This window comes from Temnothorax nylanderi, unplaced genomic scaffold (genome assembly GCF_030848795.1).
Source record: "Temnothorax nylanderi isolate EJ_2023f unplaced genomic scaffold, tnyl_v1.0 TNYL_tig0051_pilon, whole genome shotgun sequence".
In the NCBI taxonomy this organism is placed as follows: Eukaryota; Metazoa; Arthropoda; class Insecta; order Hymenoptera; family Formicidae; genus Temnothorax; species Temnothorax nylanderi.
This window is the reverse complement of record NW_027249113.1, coordinates 415,917-434,304: the sequence shown is the minus strand read 5'-3', so window position 1 is coordinate 434,304 and position 18,388 is coordinate 415,917. Positions and strand designations below refer to the sequence as shown.

Genomic DNA, 18,388 nt, shown 5'->3' with positions numbered 1-18,388 from the left:
TAATAGAAACTAAATTTCGTAAATTTATTACCGCTCAAATTAGATCTAATTGTGCATATCTAAGTCCTAAAATATGCAGTTTGAATGACATATTTAAGTAGGCGCGCGATTATTATTGAAAAAGGCACCGTTTTCCTTTTAATTTATTGCACATATTATGTGATATGTAACGAATTACTTCAATAGATTTAATTATTCCGTAATACAAAATCATAAAACATTAATAGAATCTCTGATAATTCTACGAGAATAAGAGACATAATAATACTATACATATAATACTATATATATATAATAGTAATTGTTGACCATTTTAGTGGTTATTTTTGCTTTTTTATCTTTATAGCTTTATTATATTTTTACGTAAGAATTTTCTTAATCAATATTTTTACCTATGTTACATCTTTTTTATCTGCTAATTTTTGCGTACAACGTAACGCAAATAAATTAGGGGAATTCGAAGTGCATTTAAATCGGTTCGAAGGCACTATTCTTTAATAATTTTCGTTTTTACGATATGATATTTATTTTCTTCTTCTTGTATTAAAAAAATATAATAAACTATAATTATAAGATTATTGATATTATTGATATTAATGATATTATTAATAAGATTGATAAGATTATTGATATTATTGATATTATTCATATTATTGATATTATTGATATTAACGTCTCGTGTAAAAAAAAATATAATATTTCTAAAAAACAAAGCTTCCTCTGTGAGGAAACAATATTAATGTAATGTCACAATAATAATAATAATATCTATATACCGTTTTTATATTACTTTATTATAATATATTCAATTATATATAATATACGCATATACGCAATATATTCTAAATATTACGTGAGAAATATTAAGTTTCTTTAAGAATGAGAACATAAAGGAAAATTTGCGTAATCTTTTCAAATCTAAGCCATTACGAATCCATCTAAAAGCATTTCGATGCTTTTCTTGGTCGCTTCTTTAAATCTTACCGTAAAAGACATATGGTGGAAATTGACATTTCTCTGGTAGGCATCAGCAGTCGAAGATTTCTACCTGATTTCGAGAACTTCGAAGCGAACAGGCCTTTTTCGTTCGTAGTGCGATGGTCAAACGATTTCGAACTATTCCGAGGCGACGTACGTGATTCGAGATTAAGAAGTTAACGAGATGTATCGCATGTGAACATCATTAAAAAATACAGTAGCAGCTAAACGATCTGTAAGATTTGTCTATATTAATCTGCTTATCCCTTTTTCTTTCTCTCTTTTTTCATACAATATTTATCACTCGTAATTATTACTCGCCGTAATTTTTCCACATTTTGCAAGATTATCTCGCAGTTTTTTTTTACGATGATATTATTTGATTCGGGGGCCAATAATTCAATTATAGGATTTTTACGAACATAAAAGTTTGAATGAATTCAGCGCAAGTGGTATCGGTAGCAATAATTGGTAGTAGAATGTGAAAAAAAAATGTCGAAGGTGAAAGATATTTTCTTAATGGGGACCGAATCTCAGATTCGTAGCGAGGCATGCAAAGCATACATTCGTGCAAGGATTGCGTTGACGAAAAAGGAACGATGTTATCAAGTACTTCGTTATACGATGTCTGATTATTGGTGTTTTGTTCGCAGGAGTTCAAGTCGTGCTACTTAGTATAGGTCCATATACGCCGACATTCGAAATAAACCGACCGTTTTATTATTATATACAATATAACGAACGTTATGACGAAAGATTGTTCGTATCTTTGTTCGAGGGTCGTGTGATCGCGTGAACGTGCCACAATATGTCACGCAAACAATTTTTAATCTAAAAATTCAATGCGTTTAATATTTATTAGCAAACTCAAATTATAAGGTATTCTAGTTGGCAAGCTTGTTACGTTTATTGTTTTAGCTGAACATTCTCAATACTTCGATCTCATTATAACGATTGATTTGAAAATGTCAAACTGTTGACATTTGTATGATATCTTATTCCTATTTTCAAATAAAATGCATTGTTTATTGATGGCGATTAATATGTCTGTACTTTCTAAACCACCTCTATATAGATAGCTGAAAGAATTATTTGGTAGAGTAATTATTCTATATACCAAATAATTAACAAGAAATTGCGTGTAATTTCGAAGTAGCGTTGACAAAATATACATTCGTAACGTGAAAGAAGACTTGAATGCTCAAGTATAGATATGTAACGAACGATCTATTATATTCTGTTCACAGCAGTCGGAATCTCAGTCCACAGCTTGAGGACAGATTTCACGGAACTCTTAGTGTTCGACGTAGACCGACCGTTCTATTATCATATTCGTTATAATAGGGAGACATCATTCATATCTTTATTCCAAGGCCATGCGAAAGCATAAATATTACTCCACCAAGCACATTATCGATTCAAAATCACAAGTAAAGATTAACGAAAAATCTATGATATCGATCAGCTGTTATTTTCGTTACAGTTCCTGTACTACCAAAATGTTTTAGCACTATAAGAAATTATAACAACGTGATTTTTAAGTCTCAAGATGTCTTTTCAGAAATAATACGTATTTTAAAAAATCACAGGTTACGATATTTGTGCAATCGTAATATAATGCATCTATACGTTTGTTTGTCAAGTAACAAACGGCGAATACACATGCATGTTTAGGTGCTTGTAATTCAATTCTTTCTCTGCATAACTATACAGTGGGCATTAAGATTATTATTTGATCAGTCAATGAGAAATGTAAGATATCTCGTTCGAAGCGGCACGTTTAATAAAGCATATATTTGTGACACGGAGTGAGGAAGTCTCAAATAATCAAACGAATACATAACGAACAATTTTTTAATACTCTGTTCACAGTTGTGGTAATTGTAGCTGAAAGTCTTCTGATAGTAGTCGAAGTGCCCTTAGTGTTCGACGTAGACCGACCATTCTATTACTATATTCGTTATAACGAAGGGGTATCATTCGTATCTTTATTCGAGGGTTACGTGAAAGCACCGGAAAAAGCATAAATATTATTCCGTGAAATATATCATTGCTCCAAAATTATAAGTAGATTAATGAAAAATTTACGATATCGCTCAGCTGTTTATTTTCGTTACAGTTCTTGCTTTAGCGGAATGTTTTTAACGCTAGAAATTATAATAACGTAATTCTAAAGTCTCAAATTTTTCAGAAAATCACAGATATTACAATATTCTGTGTCATCGTAATACATATAATGCTTTACGTTTGTTTATGAAGTTATATGTATATCAGCGAATATACATGCATGTTTATGGTGCCTGCTTGTATCTCAATTTATTCTCTGCATAATGATGATGAACTATACAGTAGGCATTAAAATGATTTTTGATAGAATAATCGATCAGAAAATTAGATATTTCGTTTGAAACGGCAGATTTAATAAAGCATATATTCGTGATACGAACTGAAGAAGTTTTAAATAATCAAACGAATATATATAACGCGCGAGCAATCTCTTAATTCTGTTCATAATTATGAAATATATACATGCATGGCAGCTTAAAAATTAGATTCGATATAAATCAACCATTTTATTACTATAATGGCCATAATGAGAGCATATCGTTTGTATCTTTGTCAGAGAATCATGCATGTGAATTGTGAATGTACCAGAATGTGATTGTGCAAAATTGCCGAAACAGAACATCTGCATCTGCATCTGCATATGTATTTGCTTCTCTTTCTTTTATCGACTTTACCGCATTATTGGTTTAATACCATATATATCTGTGTATTTATGTTTCGAATTATCTTTTACGTAGTTAGATGATTACGAGAATTATTTGGCAGTATAATCATTCGAATAAAAAGTTGATATACTTCGGCAGAGCATACGTTCGTGATGTGCATAAAAAGTTTTAAATAAACAAAAGCATTTGGATGCGTATCATTTGGTGCTCACAACACTCGTATGCATTATTCGTTCTTGTTAACATTTGACAAACAACAGGCATAAAATAATTCTAAGAGCTTTGCGAGCGTCAAGTGGGACATATCCTTTATAAAGATGTTTTAAATATTCTGTTCACAGTAATAGCAATGGGGTATGGGGGTGCCATGGTAACAGTTGTGGAATTATTTGACGTAAATCGACCGTTTTATTATTACATTCGCCACAACAAAGGAACGTTTGTATCTTTGTTCGAAGGTCATATAAGCGTGCCAGAAATGTAGTAGATGTATTGTACGAAAAATACTGTCAACCTAAAAATTTTACTGTCGATCTTGTGTTTACTGTTAATTCTTGTTCTTTTAGTTCTTGTTCGATCTAATTATAACAATATGATTTTAAAATCTCAAAAACATTTCGATATTTACGTATATTCGTAAAACTTAATTATTTGTATGGTATAATTTGTAATGTTTTATTATTTGATTAATAGAGGAAGCATTATTTAGCGGCGAATAATATACGTATTCACGTATTTAGCAGTATAATCATTCGATTATTTAGCGGCGAGTAATATACGTATTTACGTATTTGGCAGTATAATCATTCAAATGTAAAAAGTTGAAACACTTTGGCAGAGCATACGTTCATGACGTGCATGAAAAGTTTTAAATGAACAAGAGAATTTATAAAGATTTTTTAATATTCTGTTTACAGCTATCACAAAACTTGGTTGCCTATTTGAAATTAAGGAACCATTAGAATTCGACGTAAGTCGACCGTTTTATCATTATATCCGCGAGGGAACATTGTTTGTATCTTTGTTCGAAGGTCGTGTAAACATGTCAGAAATGTAATAGATATACTTTACGAAAAATATTATAAATCTAAAAATTTAATTGTCGATACTGTCTTAATTGAACGGTTTTAATTCTTGTTCAATCTAATTATGACAACGAGATTCTAAAATCTCAAAAATATTTCGATATTTATGTATTCGTAATACTTAATTATTTGTATAATCTGCAAATATTTTACTATTTGGATAATAGGAAGCATTGTTTAGCGGTGCAACTAATCTACGTATTCACGTATGTTCTCTTTTATAATTAAATAATTACGATACTTATGTCAAAATAATTAATAAGAGATCTGAACATTTCTGCAGTTAATAATATATGTATATATAAGCCGATCGTTCTGTTGTATTCTGAACAACAAAACATCGTTCTGTATCTTTCATATCTTTATTCGGCGGTCACGTATCGAAACGTATCGAAAATGTAACGAATCTTACAATTAGGTGAAGAATCTCTTATCTAAAAATTTAATATATTCGAATTAAAATATTTATTAGTAAATTCAAATTAAAACGTTTCCGTCCAGTAAGCTATCTATTTTTATTGCGACTATTGTTTTTGCTAGACATTCTTAACATCTGGTCACTCTTTTTATAACAATATAATTAAAAAATCTGTTTATTTTTTGACACTTCTATAATCTCATCTTATTCTCAAATAACATTCATCGGCCTCGGCGATTAACATACATCGTTTATCGACAAATAACATGCATGTGTCTTTGCTTCTTAAATTACTTATTTAGAATTTCTAAATTATATATCTCTAAATGGTCATGAAAATTTTTCTGTAGAATAATCGATAAAAAAGGTATACATATAATGATATAAGTAGTAAGGTATACATTAAGGATCTGTTTTTTATTGCTGGACTGGCTTCACTAGTTCAGCAATAGAAAACAGACCCTAAACAGACCCTCAAATCAATCGCGAAAAAACATAAATAAAAAATCTTGAACAATCAAGCGCGCATAAAAATGGTTTCTTATATTCTGTTTACAGTTGTGGAAATTAGGATTGACAGTGTGACAGTAGTCGAAGTGTTCGACGTAAACCGACCGTTCTATTACTATATTCGTTATAACGAAGGGGTATCGCTCGTATCTTTATTCGAGGGTTACGTGAAAGCACCGGAAAGCGTAAATATTACTCCGTGAAAATATCATTAATCATCAATACATCATTGATCGAAAATTACAAGCAGATTAACGAAAAATTTACGATATTGATCAGCTGATCATTTTCGTTTTACAGTTCTTGTACTAGCAGGATGTTTTTAGCGCTAGAAATTATAATAACGTAATTCTAAAGTCTCGAATTTTTCAGAAATTATATATACGAGCTAGAGAAAATCACAGATATTTGTGTAATCGTAATTACTATAATGCTTTACGTTTGTTTGTGAAGTAATACGTATATCAGTGAATATATGTACATGCATGTTTATGTGCTTGTATCTCAATTTATTCTCTGCATAACTATGCAGTAGGCATTAAAATGATTATTTGATAGAATAATCGATCATAAAATTAAATATTTCGTTTGAAACGACAGATTTAATAAAGCATATATTCGTGACAAGAACTGAAGAAGTTTTAAATAATCAAATGAATATATAACGCGCGAGCAATCTCTTAATTCTGTTCATAATTATGAAATATATTTATTAGGCAGCTTAAAAATCATATTCGATATAAATCAATCGTTTTACTATTACTCGCCATAATGAGAAAATATCGTTCGTATCTTTGTTCGAGGATCATGTGAATTGTGAACGTACCAGAACTACCAGAAATATGATTGTACTTCGTATAAAATTGCCGAATCAGAATATCTGCATCTGCATCTGCATATGTGTTTATTTACTTCTCTTTCTTTTATCGAGTTTAGATGATTACGAGAATTATTTGGCAGTATCATCATTCGAATAAAAGTTAATATATTTCGGCAGGGCATATGTTCGTGATGTGCATCAATGCATCATGTGCATAAAAGTTTTAAATAAACAAGAGCATTTAGGTGCGTTCCAGCTTGGTGTTCATAACACTCGAGAGCATTATTTGTCCTTCAAAACAACAGTCGTTTTTGTTTGACCCAACTGGCCAAATTAATATATTAAATCTCACATTAATGGAGATTTATTAAAACTCCATTAATGTGAGATTTAATATATTAATTTGGCCAGTTGGGTCGAACAAAAACGACTGTTGTTTTGAATTTTATTTACTAGCGAAGGAAGTTACTTGTTTTGTTATTATTTGTCCTTGTTTAGCATTTGACAAAGTGCAGGCATGAAATAATTCTAAGAGCTTTGCGAGCGTCAAGTGTGACATATCCTTTATAAAGATGTTTTAAATATTCTGTTCACAGCTGTGAGATACGTGGGCTATTCTTCCCGCAAAGTAAAAATTGTGGAATTATTTGACGTAAATCGACCGTTTTATTATTATATTCGCCACAACGAAGGACCGTTTGTATCTTTGTTCGAAGGTCGTATAAGCATGCCGGAAATGTAGTAGATGTATTGTACGAAAAATGCTGTCAACCTAAAAATTTTTTTTAACTGTCGATGTTGTATTAATTGAACATTGTTAATTCTTGTTCTTTTAGTTCTATAGTTCGATCTAATTATAACAACGCGATTTTAAAATCACAAAAACACCTCGATATTTACATATATTTGTAATACATAATTATTTGTATTGTATCTGTAATATTTTATTATTTGAGGAAGCATTATATTTTACTGATAGTGGAAACATTATTTAGCGGCGAATAATATACGTATTCACGTACCTATTTGGCAGTATAATCATTTGATCATTTAGCGGCGAGTAATACCTATACGTATTTACGTATTTGGCAATATAATCATTCGAATAAAAAGTTGAAACACTTTGACAGAGCATACGTTCATGACGTGCATGAAAAGTTTTAAATGAACAAGAGAATTTATAAAGATTTTTTAATATTCTGTTTACAGCTATCAGAAAACTGGGTCGCCTATTTGAAATTAGGGAACCATTAGAATTCGATATAAGTCGACCATTTTATCATTATATCCGCCATAACGAGGGAACATCGTTTGTACTACTTTACGAAAAATATTGTCAAACTAAAAATTTAATTGTCAATATTGTCTTAATTGAACGGTTTTAATTCTTATTCGATCTAATTATGACAACGAGATTCTAGAGTCTCAAAAACATTTCGATATTTGTATATTCATAATACTTCATTATTTGTATAATCTGCAAATATTTTACTATTTTAATAATAGGTAGCATCCTTTAGCGCCAAGTAATATACGTATTCACGTATGTTCTTTTTTATAATTAAATAATTACGACACTTATGTCAAAATAATTAATAAGAAATCTGAATATATATTAAGTTAAAAATTAAGTTTGACAATGCGTAGGTTTCTGCAGTTGATAATACATATATATATATATATATATATATATATATATATGAGCCGATCGTTCTATTGTATTCAGAGCTGAACAACAAAACATCGTTTGTATCTTTCATATCTTTATTCGACGGTCATGTATCGAAACGTATCGAAAATGTAACAAATTTTACAATTAGGTGAAGAATCTCTTATCTAAAAATTTAATATTCTAATTAAAATATTTATTAGTAAATTCAAATTAAAAAGTTCCCGACCGGTAAGCTATCTATTTTTATTGCGACTATTGTTTTTGCTAGACATTCTTAGCATCTGGTCACTCTTTTATAACAATATAATAAAAAAATCTCTGTTTATTTTTCGACACTTCTATAATCTCATCTTATTCTCAAATAACATTCATCATCGATTAACATACATCGTTTATCTGCAAATAACATGCATGTATCTTTGCTTTTTAAATTGTAATATTTATTTAGAATTCCTAAATTACATATCGCTAAATGGTTATAAGAACTTTTCTGTAGAACAATCGATAAAAGGAGGCATACATATATTAAATTCGAAGCAATGGCGACAGAACATGAATGAAAAAAATCTTGAAATTCTTGAACAATCAAACGCGCATAAAAAACAGTTTTTCGTATTCTGTTCACAGTTCTGGTTCTCCCTGGCAGTGCTTCGACCAGTATACCAGTGTATATAAATCGACCATTTTTTTATCAAATCCAGCATCGGCCATTGAATATATCTTTATTCGATGGTCGCGTGAACGCGCCGGAAATAGATTAATTAAACTATCAACATGTGGAAAAGATTATCATATAAATTTCTCAGCGTGTGGCAAATTCGCGATACGAAAATAATTCGACATTAAAGAGTTGATTAATTTCTTACTCGAAACCGTTTCAAATTATGATTATTATATTTTACAATAAATATAAAAAATTATATTAGCAATGCATATAGTATGAGTCCTAATTTTTTTTCGCTGAATATCCCGCTTTCCTAACATCTGTTTCACCGTAAATCGTTGCAGTAAGCGTAATAATTATTAATGGGCAAGAAACGACGCGGAAAAAACATACATTCGTGTTTCACACAAGCGAAAAGGATTCGACGGAAGTTTCTCAGACGGTGATATGACATGGTTAATTTGCATTTTGTTTGCAGTTGTCGAATTCGTGCTCGCTTCCTCATTTCCTCCACCGGAACCAGAATTTGACGTAAACCTGCCGTTCTACTATTACATTAAATACAAATCGCCAAATGTAGCTTTATTCCAAGGCCATGTGATCGAACCGAAAGTTTAGATGCGTTTGAAAATTGAGCAGAATTGGCAGTCACAGTTAATGTGTCTTAAGGTTACGTCTTTTTCTTATGTTTTTGGTCTGAATGCGTACGCTAATCGCTAAACGCGAGTTTTATACTTTTACACTCGTATACATGTATGATGCTTGCAATAAAGGAAATCGTTATCATTATTGACAGAGATGTTTTCTATAACAAAAACGATCTGTCTTTTCTGCAATCAGTTTCATACAAAAAAAAAAGACTTCTTTTATCATAACGTCGAACGATCGGTTTAATCGGATGCGACATTTTTAATCATTCAAATATTAATACTTAAAAATATACAATTCACACATCCGATGTGTACTTTTTTTTATAAAATCGAATTATTAACATAAAGTCCAGAATATATATATTCTTAAATATTATACTATTTAAGCTTAATTAAAGCTATTGTCTATTGTCCACGTCATCTGATTTCACTCTATCATGACATCTGGTATATTTTATTATAAATAATACAAAAAATCGATTATTAATGGATGGGCTAAAGATTGGAATGAAATTAGCTTGTTGGATTATTTTTCCGTGCGCATTCTCGTATGCATACAATAAATTGATATATATTTTTATAATTAGATGTACATGATTGAATATACCGATTTAACATCTATCCTAGCCCGTTCATTTTGAAACAATACATCCATATTTTGAATGAGATATTTATTCAAGATTTTTTTCTATTCTTTTCTTTGATACATGCACATTTTCTATGCATGTCTAACATGCATTTTTCAATTTTCACAAATTCAAAATCTCAAATTAAAATAAGGGTTAATTTAACTCACCGACACGATGCGCAGCAGCGGAGTTGCAAAGTTCGTTGAACTGTAAAACAGAAATATATTCAAATTATAACAAGATTCCAAAAAATTCATACTTCAAGAAATAATTATTGCGAGCGATTAGATTTCTTATCTGGTTTCAGGTATTTAATAAGATAATTTATGTAATTTCTAAAAGATTTTTTTTATTCTTGACGTTTAGCTTATTTTTCTGAGGTGCAATTTTTTATGAAATTTAACAAATAAAAGCTAATACATATATTTTTTAAATAATTTAAGTAATCATAAATCTCAGACGTATTGAAAAAATATGTTCCAAATATAAACATCTTGAATGTCTGAAGTAGCAAAAATTGAAAATATTTTATACGCGTTATATTGTACAATGATACAAAATGGTGCGTGGAATATGCCGTGCAATCATCATAGAGATAAACGATCAATTCCGCGAAATAAAAATACATAAAAATGCATAAGTAATAAATTACACTCACCCCAGGGTTGCTCCGCCGTCGCCCGATGCCTCCTAGGTCTCTTCCTCCCCTCGGATTCCTTCATTGCACCTACACAACGCTCACCCCCCCCCCCCCGACAACGAGGCTAATTACGATCGCGCGGTATTTTGCACGTCACTCCCGATGTTAGTCGTACAATCCGCGTGCCGCATCGCGACGGAATGAGAAATTCAAGGTCGTATGTTGTACAAGGCCACGGGATACCCGCGACGCTCCACAAGTCGATGCGAGGAGAAAGCCTTTCTCTTTCGGGCGAGGAAGGGAATTCGAATGTCGCGCGGCTAACTTCGCGCGCCATCCATCGCGACGACGCCGACGCCGACGCCGCGACGCTTGCGCTCGAGCCGCGCTCTCGCGCGTCCCCGTAATTCGAACGACGAGCGACACGCGTTTCCTTCGCGTTCTTTGTTCTTTCGCGACGATCGCTGTCTCACACCGCAACACGAGCGAACGAACACTTTCAAACTCGGTGGAGTACGGCGCGGCGTCGGAAACCACGATCACCGCTCCGTCCGCGTCGACCGGATCGCGCGACACGCTTCGATCGAATAAATCTCGCGGGATGCGCGCGTCTCGACGTGTCCGTCGACGCACGAACGCCGAGATTACGCGAGGATGCCAAAGGTACCGAGATACCGGGTTAATCGTGGCCCCGCTCGCTAATTAAACGCGTCGCGACACCTCTCGACTCGCGGTCGATCCGTGTTCCATACCCGCCCCCTTCCGACGCACACACTGAGCCCTGAAGTCACAGGTCACAGCGTCGGCAACTTTACCCCCGCCCGGTACAACGCGAGTCAAGTCGGCGTCGATGCGTCGAATGTTACGGCACGATGGACCGCGCGCCGCGCGGAAACACATAATCGAAATTTGGCACCGCACGCGCAATATATTTTGAAATCGCAGATTTTATCGAACATAATGGTCGATAATAAAATAATAGATACATTACCAGCTTTTTATTACCGCGATTCGCGTAGTATCTCGCACTTTCTCATCAATTTGAAAATAATTATAGATAGATAGATGTTTCTTATATTTTCTATATTACTACGCTCATTTCTTACTGTTACCCTATTGTTATTATTTCAATTCTAAGAGATTCTTTAGTCTTCTTTGCTATTGTCTTCCCTTATTTTAGTATTTTTTTTTTATTTTCCAACTTTCTCCTTTCTCCGATCCCTTCTCATTTCTCGCTTCTCCCTTCGTCAGTAATTGTACTATTCCCGTATTGCTTCTTATCTCTGCAATACAACTCGTTACAAGATGTTCTACACGGAGAGAATTTTTCGTTATACGTACATATTTTACCGTAGGAATTTTTGAAATATACAGTATACGGGCTCTCGTTTATCGCAATAGCGTTTCGAAGAATAAATAACGCGTCGATTTGCGAAGTGGCACGCGCATTACTGTTTTTACCGTAACAAAAATCATTCTTTGTCTAAAAATGCTTATAACTGTAATGATTAAAATTGGTGTAATTTAATAAAATAAAAGAGCAAATAAAATTACATAAGAGACCAAATATGCAAAGTTAATTCTATGCATATGCCTATTGTGTTTTGCGGCAATCTTCCGCATGGTTCTCCACAACTTCGAAACATGGCAAACAAAATACATTTTTGCCTTATAAATTTTTTTAAATAATATAAATCATTTACTACATTATTAAATCACTGACTGGGCCGTCCGCTCCCACTCCGTGCGTACGCTCATCTTTGTCTCGCTTATGCTAAATATGCATTGCGTTCTATATGTATATTATACTACATTTGCGTTACTCTGCGTTACCGTAAGATATAAAAAAGCGTAACAACTTAATTTCACTTTATCAAAATTACATAATTTTATACATGCACATCACACATGCGCGCTATCGATATATTAATATGAAATGAACAAAAATAGCTGTCGCTTCTAATTTTCTAGTACTCTGTACTTCTGGATCGATAAAGTTTCTCTCTCGCGATATTTTCAACGTGCAACGTGACGAAAACAGTTTTGGTCGCATCTTTCAACTTTCTGTTGCTCGAAAGTCCCATGGAAACGGAAGAATTTGGCGTCGATCGTGCTCTAACAAAATCGCTTCGATCGAGACTACGCGGAAACGTATGTGGGTCAACACGTCCGTATGATTTGGTCCTGTGATTTTTTTATAGATGTAATATTCTTACCTGGAAGACCAGCTCCTCTATTCGAGCCGCTAATCTTCAACGCGGACAGACCCTTCTACTACACCATTAAACACAACGTAGTTCCGCTCTTCGTCGGATTCGTCGTTGAACCTTCAGCGAGCCCTTAATATTTCTCGAGATTGATGTTACGACACAATATAATCCGATATGATACTTAATACAGTATAGCTTAATACATAAATGAATGCAGGTCTCTTAGATCGCGCCATATCGAGAAGAGAAAAAAAAATTCCATTCAAACAAATCGACAGTCACCCTGGAAATCGAGAGAATGAAATATCATGCGAAATTTATAACTGGCTTCACAGAAAGTAATAGATAACAACGTTAGAGAACACTGGGAGTGAATAATAATTTGTTTAACTTCACTTAACTGTTAACTTCATTTAACATTCGCTTGCACCAGGTTAACCATTGATTTGTTTGAATTTTTTCTTACTGCGTGTTTCTTTATTATATTGTTGAATTTTGCATTTTTTAAGAAGTTATTAATAAAATATTAAGCATTTCAGATCTCGCATTTTTCAGTCTCATTTTAAATGTCTCCTATCATATCATCTGTATGATAGTTTAAACGCCCGCTTTTGGCAAGTGTGCGTTACGTACGGTGCTTTTATTACAGATAGTCTTTTTATTCATTAATTTTTTTTTATATTGCAAAGATTCTTTAATAGAATCATTATATTCGATTTCTCTGTAAAATACATTGGGTGTATTAGAAATGTCTTTTTAGTCATAAACTCTAAAAATAAATTTTTTCTTAACATTTAATTTTTAATATAGAGAAATATATAGAAAATTATATATATATATATAATATAAATTTTTATTAAAATAGACTAAAAACAAGGTTCCGTTAAAAAAATTTTTTTAGATTTAATTTGCTAAAGAACTTTAATTCTCAATATCGAATAATTAATTACTGTTAATCACTGAAAATTTATCACAACAAGCACGTTTATTTCAACATTATCTTTGATATCTGAATTGAAAGAGAATTGTGTGGCTTGAAGCATCTCGTAAATCTTTACACGAAATTGGCACAACGTAGTTGTTTTTCGAAACTCGAGAGAAAACACCGAAAGAGATATAAGAGAAGTAGATAATTGTCGCGAAACTATCACGATGCTCACGGTAATGCACACTAGATGTAAGCTAGGCATCGCATCTTTCGTCTCATTGTAGTTTAACAGGACGCATATTAATGCCTTTTATCGTGCCACGGAAGCGAATAAGGACTAATCGCGACCCTTATTTCGCCGCGATTCCCACGAACAATCCGATAATCTGTTTCCAGGAGTGGACATCGAAATGCGCTGTCTGACGATAACGATTAATGTGAATATTGATCGTCCGTTCCTTTATAGTATTGTCAAGGTTCTTCAGCATCAGGAGAATGGAAACGATGACACCGTGCAGTTGTTTACCGGAACAGTTACCGTACCGACTTACAATAAATAAAGGCACAATAAATAAAACGTCATGCATATCGATACATGCTTGGTTTGTGATCTGCATCTTGACAAAAAGTAAGATTTTACGTCACGAATCATTTCGGTATTTTTTCTTAAAATTATATATTTGTTTTTTGTCAATTATTCTTGGCATATTTGTGTCGTACCTTTTTCAATCTTTGAATTTTAATTATAAATAATATGAGAGAATTTTTGTAAAAGAATGTAAAATTATTTTTATTAATATTGATATAAATAATCTTCATATTCTCTCGTTTGTGATCACTGATCACTTTTTAATGTCGTTATATAGATACGTTATGTTTGAATATTATATTAGATATATAATTTTCCTTTTTCAGGTCTATACATATTTTTTTTCAATACCTTTGAAAGAAATTTATAATAATTTATCAACCACCTGTACGTATGTATGCGTTTATAGTTTAAGTGTTTATCTTGTTTTTATTCAAATATGTCACGTGACAAATATGCATATTATTTTTCTATTCGTGGGAAAGTATCGACGACTTTTCGGATAACTTAATTGACGGATGTATAAAACAGTGGATAATAAAATTATATTTAAACACTCCGTCATTCAGGATAATTTTATGCGAAAGTGTTACTGTAATATTCTTCTTTCTCGTGTAAAATTGTTCCAAAAGAGATGGAGTGTTCAAATCTTTTTTTTATCCACTATTTTTACATTGATATAAAAGAATAATGTATTATACGTGTACCTGTGCAAGAACCAAAGGAATGAAAATTATTTAATCTCTATTTACGTTTTACATAATTTGGTCGAATCTAGTCTGTGTACTATTGCGATAAATAAGAAATATTAATATATTAAAAGCTTGGCATTGAAATATACGGAAATAATATGACAATTGATCCACTTTTAATCAATCCTTATCTATTAATCACGAATAAACGTTTCCAATCAAAATACATAAAATATGATCGCCTTACGAGCTATCACATCGAGTCGTTCGCCAAGTCGAACAATAAATCTAATTTATATAAATCGACCATTCATTTTTCTATAATGTCATCAGTACAGTGCAACGTGATCGAAATCAACATGGTGCAATTGCTTGTGTGTGCCGGGCATATTACCGATTTATAAACATCTTCTAATTTCTTTCTCGCTGAGAACGTTTTGTTAGATTAGGAATCGGCGAGTAAAGTGACATGTTTATAATAAAATTGAATTACTCATATGTAGCCTTGTTTCTTTGTACAATTCCACTTTATTGCGTTCTCTCTTGAAATTTAGTAGATATTAATTGATTCTATACAAAAGAAGCTATTTAGCAGCCGACTGAAAAGTTGATTATCCATCTTACGCATCTTCGAAGTCCTCCCAAAAGGCGACGATCCCCATAGTCGACACGAGGTTTGCAATAAAAAACTGAGAACGTGTTAAGCCTTTGTTGCATCTTGTCTCTTTGTCCTGATATCTCTGTGCGTCGTAACGTTTCTGTTTTATTCTTTTCTAATTTTCTTACTGGCTACTCTGCGTCCAGACTTTACATTTTCCTCTTGCAGTAGCGCGGTGATGTATTTACGTAGCATTGTGTTTGCATGTTATATTTCTGCTCCACAATTTCGCGATATGTGCGGACGAGGGGAGTTGGTCGCATGTCATAATCAATCGTGTGTTTCAGCAGCGATCGTCGTGGACAAAATCTCGGCAATCTCGATCACGCCGCTGGAAAAATTCTCGATCGATCATCCATTCGTGTATCGTATCGTCAAGACAGACGGAAAGCCCATAGACATCGTCACATTGTTTAACGGATTCATTCATAATCCATAATGTAATCGGTGTATGATCGTTTATTTTCACTCGTCTTTTTACTCTTAGTTTTAATATCGATATATGTATTAAATATTTATATACTAGTAGCTGCTACTCGCGAACTCGCCATTCACGCTCATTGAAGTGGTTCGTTCGCGTTCGTTCGCGTTTGTTCGCGCTTATTTGCTTTGTCCGAATGTATACTGCAATATATATATGGAGGGGTAAAAGCCACAGTGATGTAAGTCAATATTTAAAAAAAATTTGACTTACACCACTATAGCTTTTACCCCTCCATATATACATGTTGCATTTTCTATTTTGCTACATTAACGTTATTAACGTTAATGTAGTATAAAATAAAAATAATACGTATACGGTTTATATATACAGTACGCGGTATGTGTATTGCATGTCGTCAATATTTTGCATGTGTGTAATATCCAGAATCTTGAATATATGTATGTGCATATAGTTGAAATTTGTTTTTAATCGCATTCGTTTTCTCCCCACCATCCGTTAATTGAATGTTATAGCGGATCTTTCTGTATCGAAGTGTAAAATATCTAAAGGCTTTCGACTAAAATGCATTCATTATCTTCGTTCATATCATTTCGACACATGATGTTTGTCTCTCTTTGCTTTTTATTACTTTATAAAAGATAATATAAAATTGTCAGTCATGAGAATGATTTGTGATGACGAACGATTTGGTTGATGATATCTATGTTTAACAACGCAAAAAGGATTCCTGCCTCCATCAGCGACACTTTTCTTTCAGGGATAGGCATAGAAACCTTGTCTTTGGTATGGGAGGAAGAAATCTATATCGATCATCCGTTCCATTACTCGATCGTGAAAGTTGATCAAACCCAAGAATCTGGAAGTCGTCGCACCATAACACTGTTTTCCGGAATCGTTGCTAAGCCTGAAATATAACGGGTTACGAAATTAATCATGTATTGTGTCGACTGATCCCAGGATTAAAATTATAACATTCACTGGCCAGTCGCCATATGTACATTATTATACGTAATGATTCATATGTGCCTTACACGCACTCAAAATGATGTGCACATTCCTGTTATATTAATACTGTCCACATTTTAATCTTCGTACAATATAAATACAAAACACGCTGTAAAACGCTTTTATACACGCGACTAACTCGAATATCTTCTTTTAAATAGATTAATATAGTCTCTCTTTTTATTATACTATGTACTTATTCTCCGTGCTCGACATTGATCTACACATTCAGTTTCTTACGCGCGTACAACTTCTACTTAATTTGTTTTATTATTCTCTTTACAATATAGGTATACGTTTAGCATATATGATATTACAGTATAAATAAATGAGTTTGAACAAAGAGTTAAGAATTATAAAATATCTATTGCATGCATAATATTATGTATAATAAATAAAAATATAAATAAATATAATATGAGTTTCAGGATTCGTATTGAAAGTCTCACCTCGAAGATCTGAAGAGTTTTCGGTTGATCGCCCATTTTTATACGCTATCGCAACACAGCGTGGCATTGAAACCGATCCATTAACTTTATTCACTGGGCGGATTTTTACGCCTGAATCATCCAAATGAACTCAATTAATTACTCAATAACGTATAGAAATGTAGGAACTAACCATTAAAATTAAAAATAAAATGTTCAATAACGAAGCAAATATAAACTAAACAACTATACGTAAAGTTACACATATGTAAAATATGCAAATATTTAAGGTATAATTATATGTACGTGAGAAATAAAGTTGGAGATGTAGTTATTAATCAAAAAAATGTGATGGACATTCTCTCTTATATCGAATAAATTACAAAATCTCATGTATCGCGTGAGAAAAATAGAATTTTATCGCTATTTATTTTACATCTTTGTAAAGATTGAACAAAAAGGAAAACATTTTTTTCAATTCTCACACTCGCGTTTCACATTGCAAGTAGAAGATATTCAAATAGCAAGTAGTAAGAGTAACAAAAACATTACTCGCTGATTATGTATAATTGTAACAAATATCTGATATTCGCTAATATCTCTTTGCGCATAATTAAGATCAAGTAATGAAACAA

At 32.5% G+C, this 18,388-nt stretch overlaps 1 protein-coding gene across 20 annotated transcripts in view; it reads left to right on the top strand.

The window, feature by feature from the left end:
* The window catches only part of LOC139772537 (serine protease inhibitor 3/4-like), a 43,809-nt gene that overhangs the window by 21,255 nt on the left and 4,166 nt on the right, over positions 1-18,388 (top strand). The window contains exons 9-10 of one of the 20 annotated variants that reach the window (XR_011718158.1): positions 14,333-14,564; positions 14,852-15,382. The exons of 6 other annotated variants lie outside the window; for them this stretch is intronic. Coding sequence is in view for 13 of the 14 variants with exons in the window: in XM_071706284.1 (XP_071562385.1) it covers positions 14,333-14,496 (164 nt within the window). In the remaining variant the exon portion in view is untranslated. 13 more of the 20 variants (XM_071706295.1, XM_071706293.1, XM_071706290.1 and 10 more) reach the window with 13 other exon arrangements.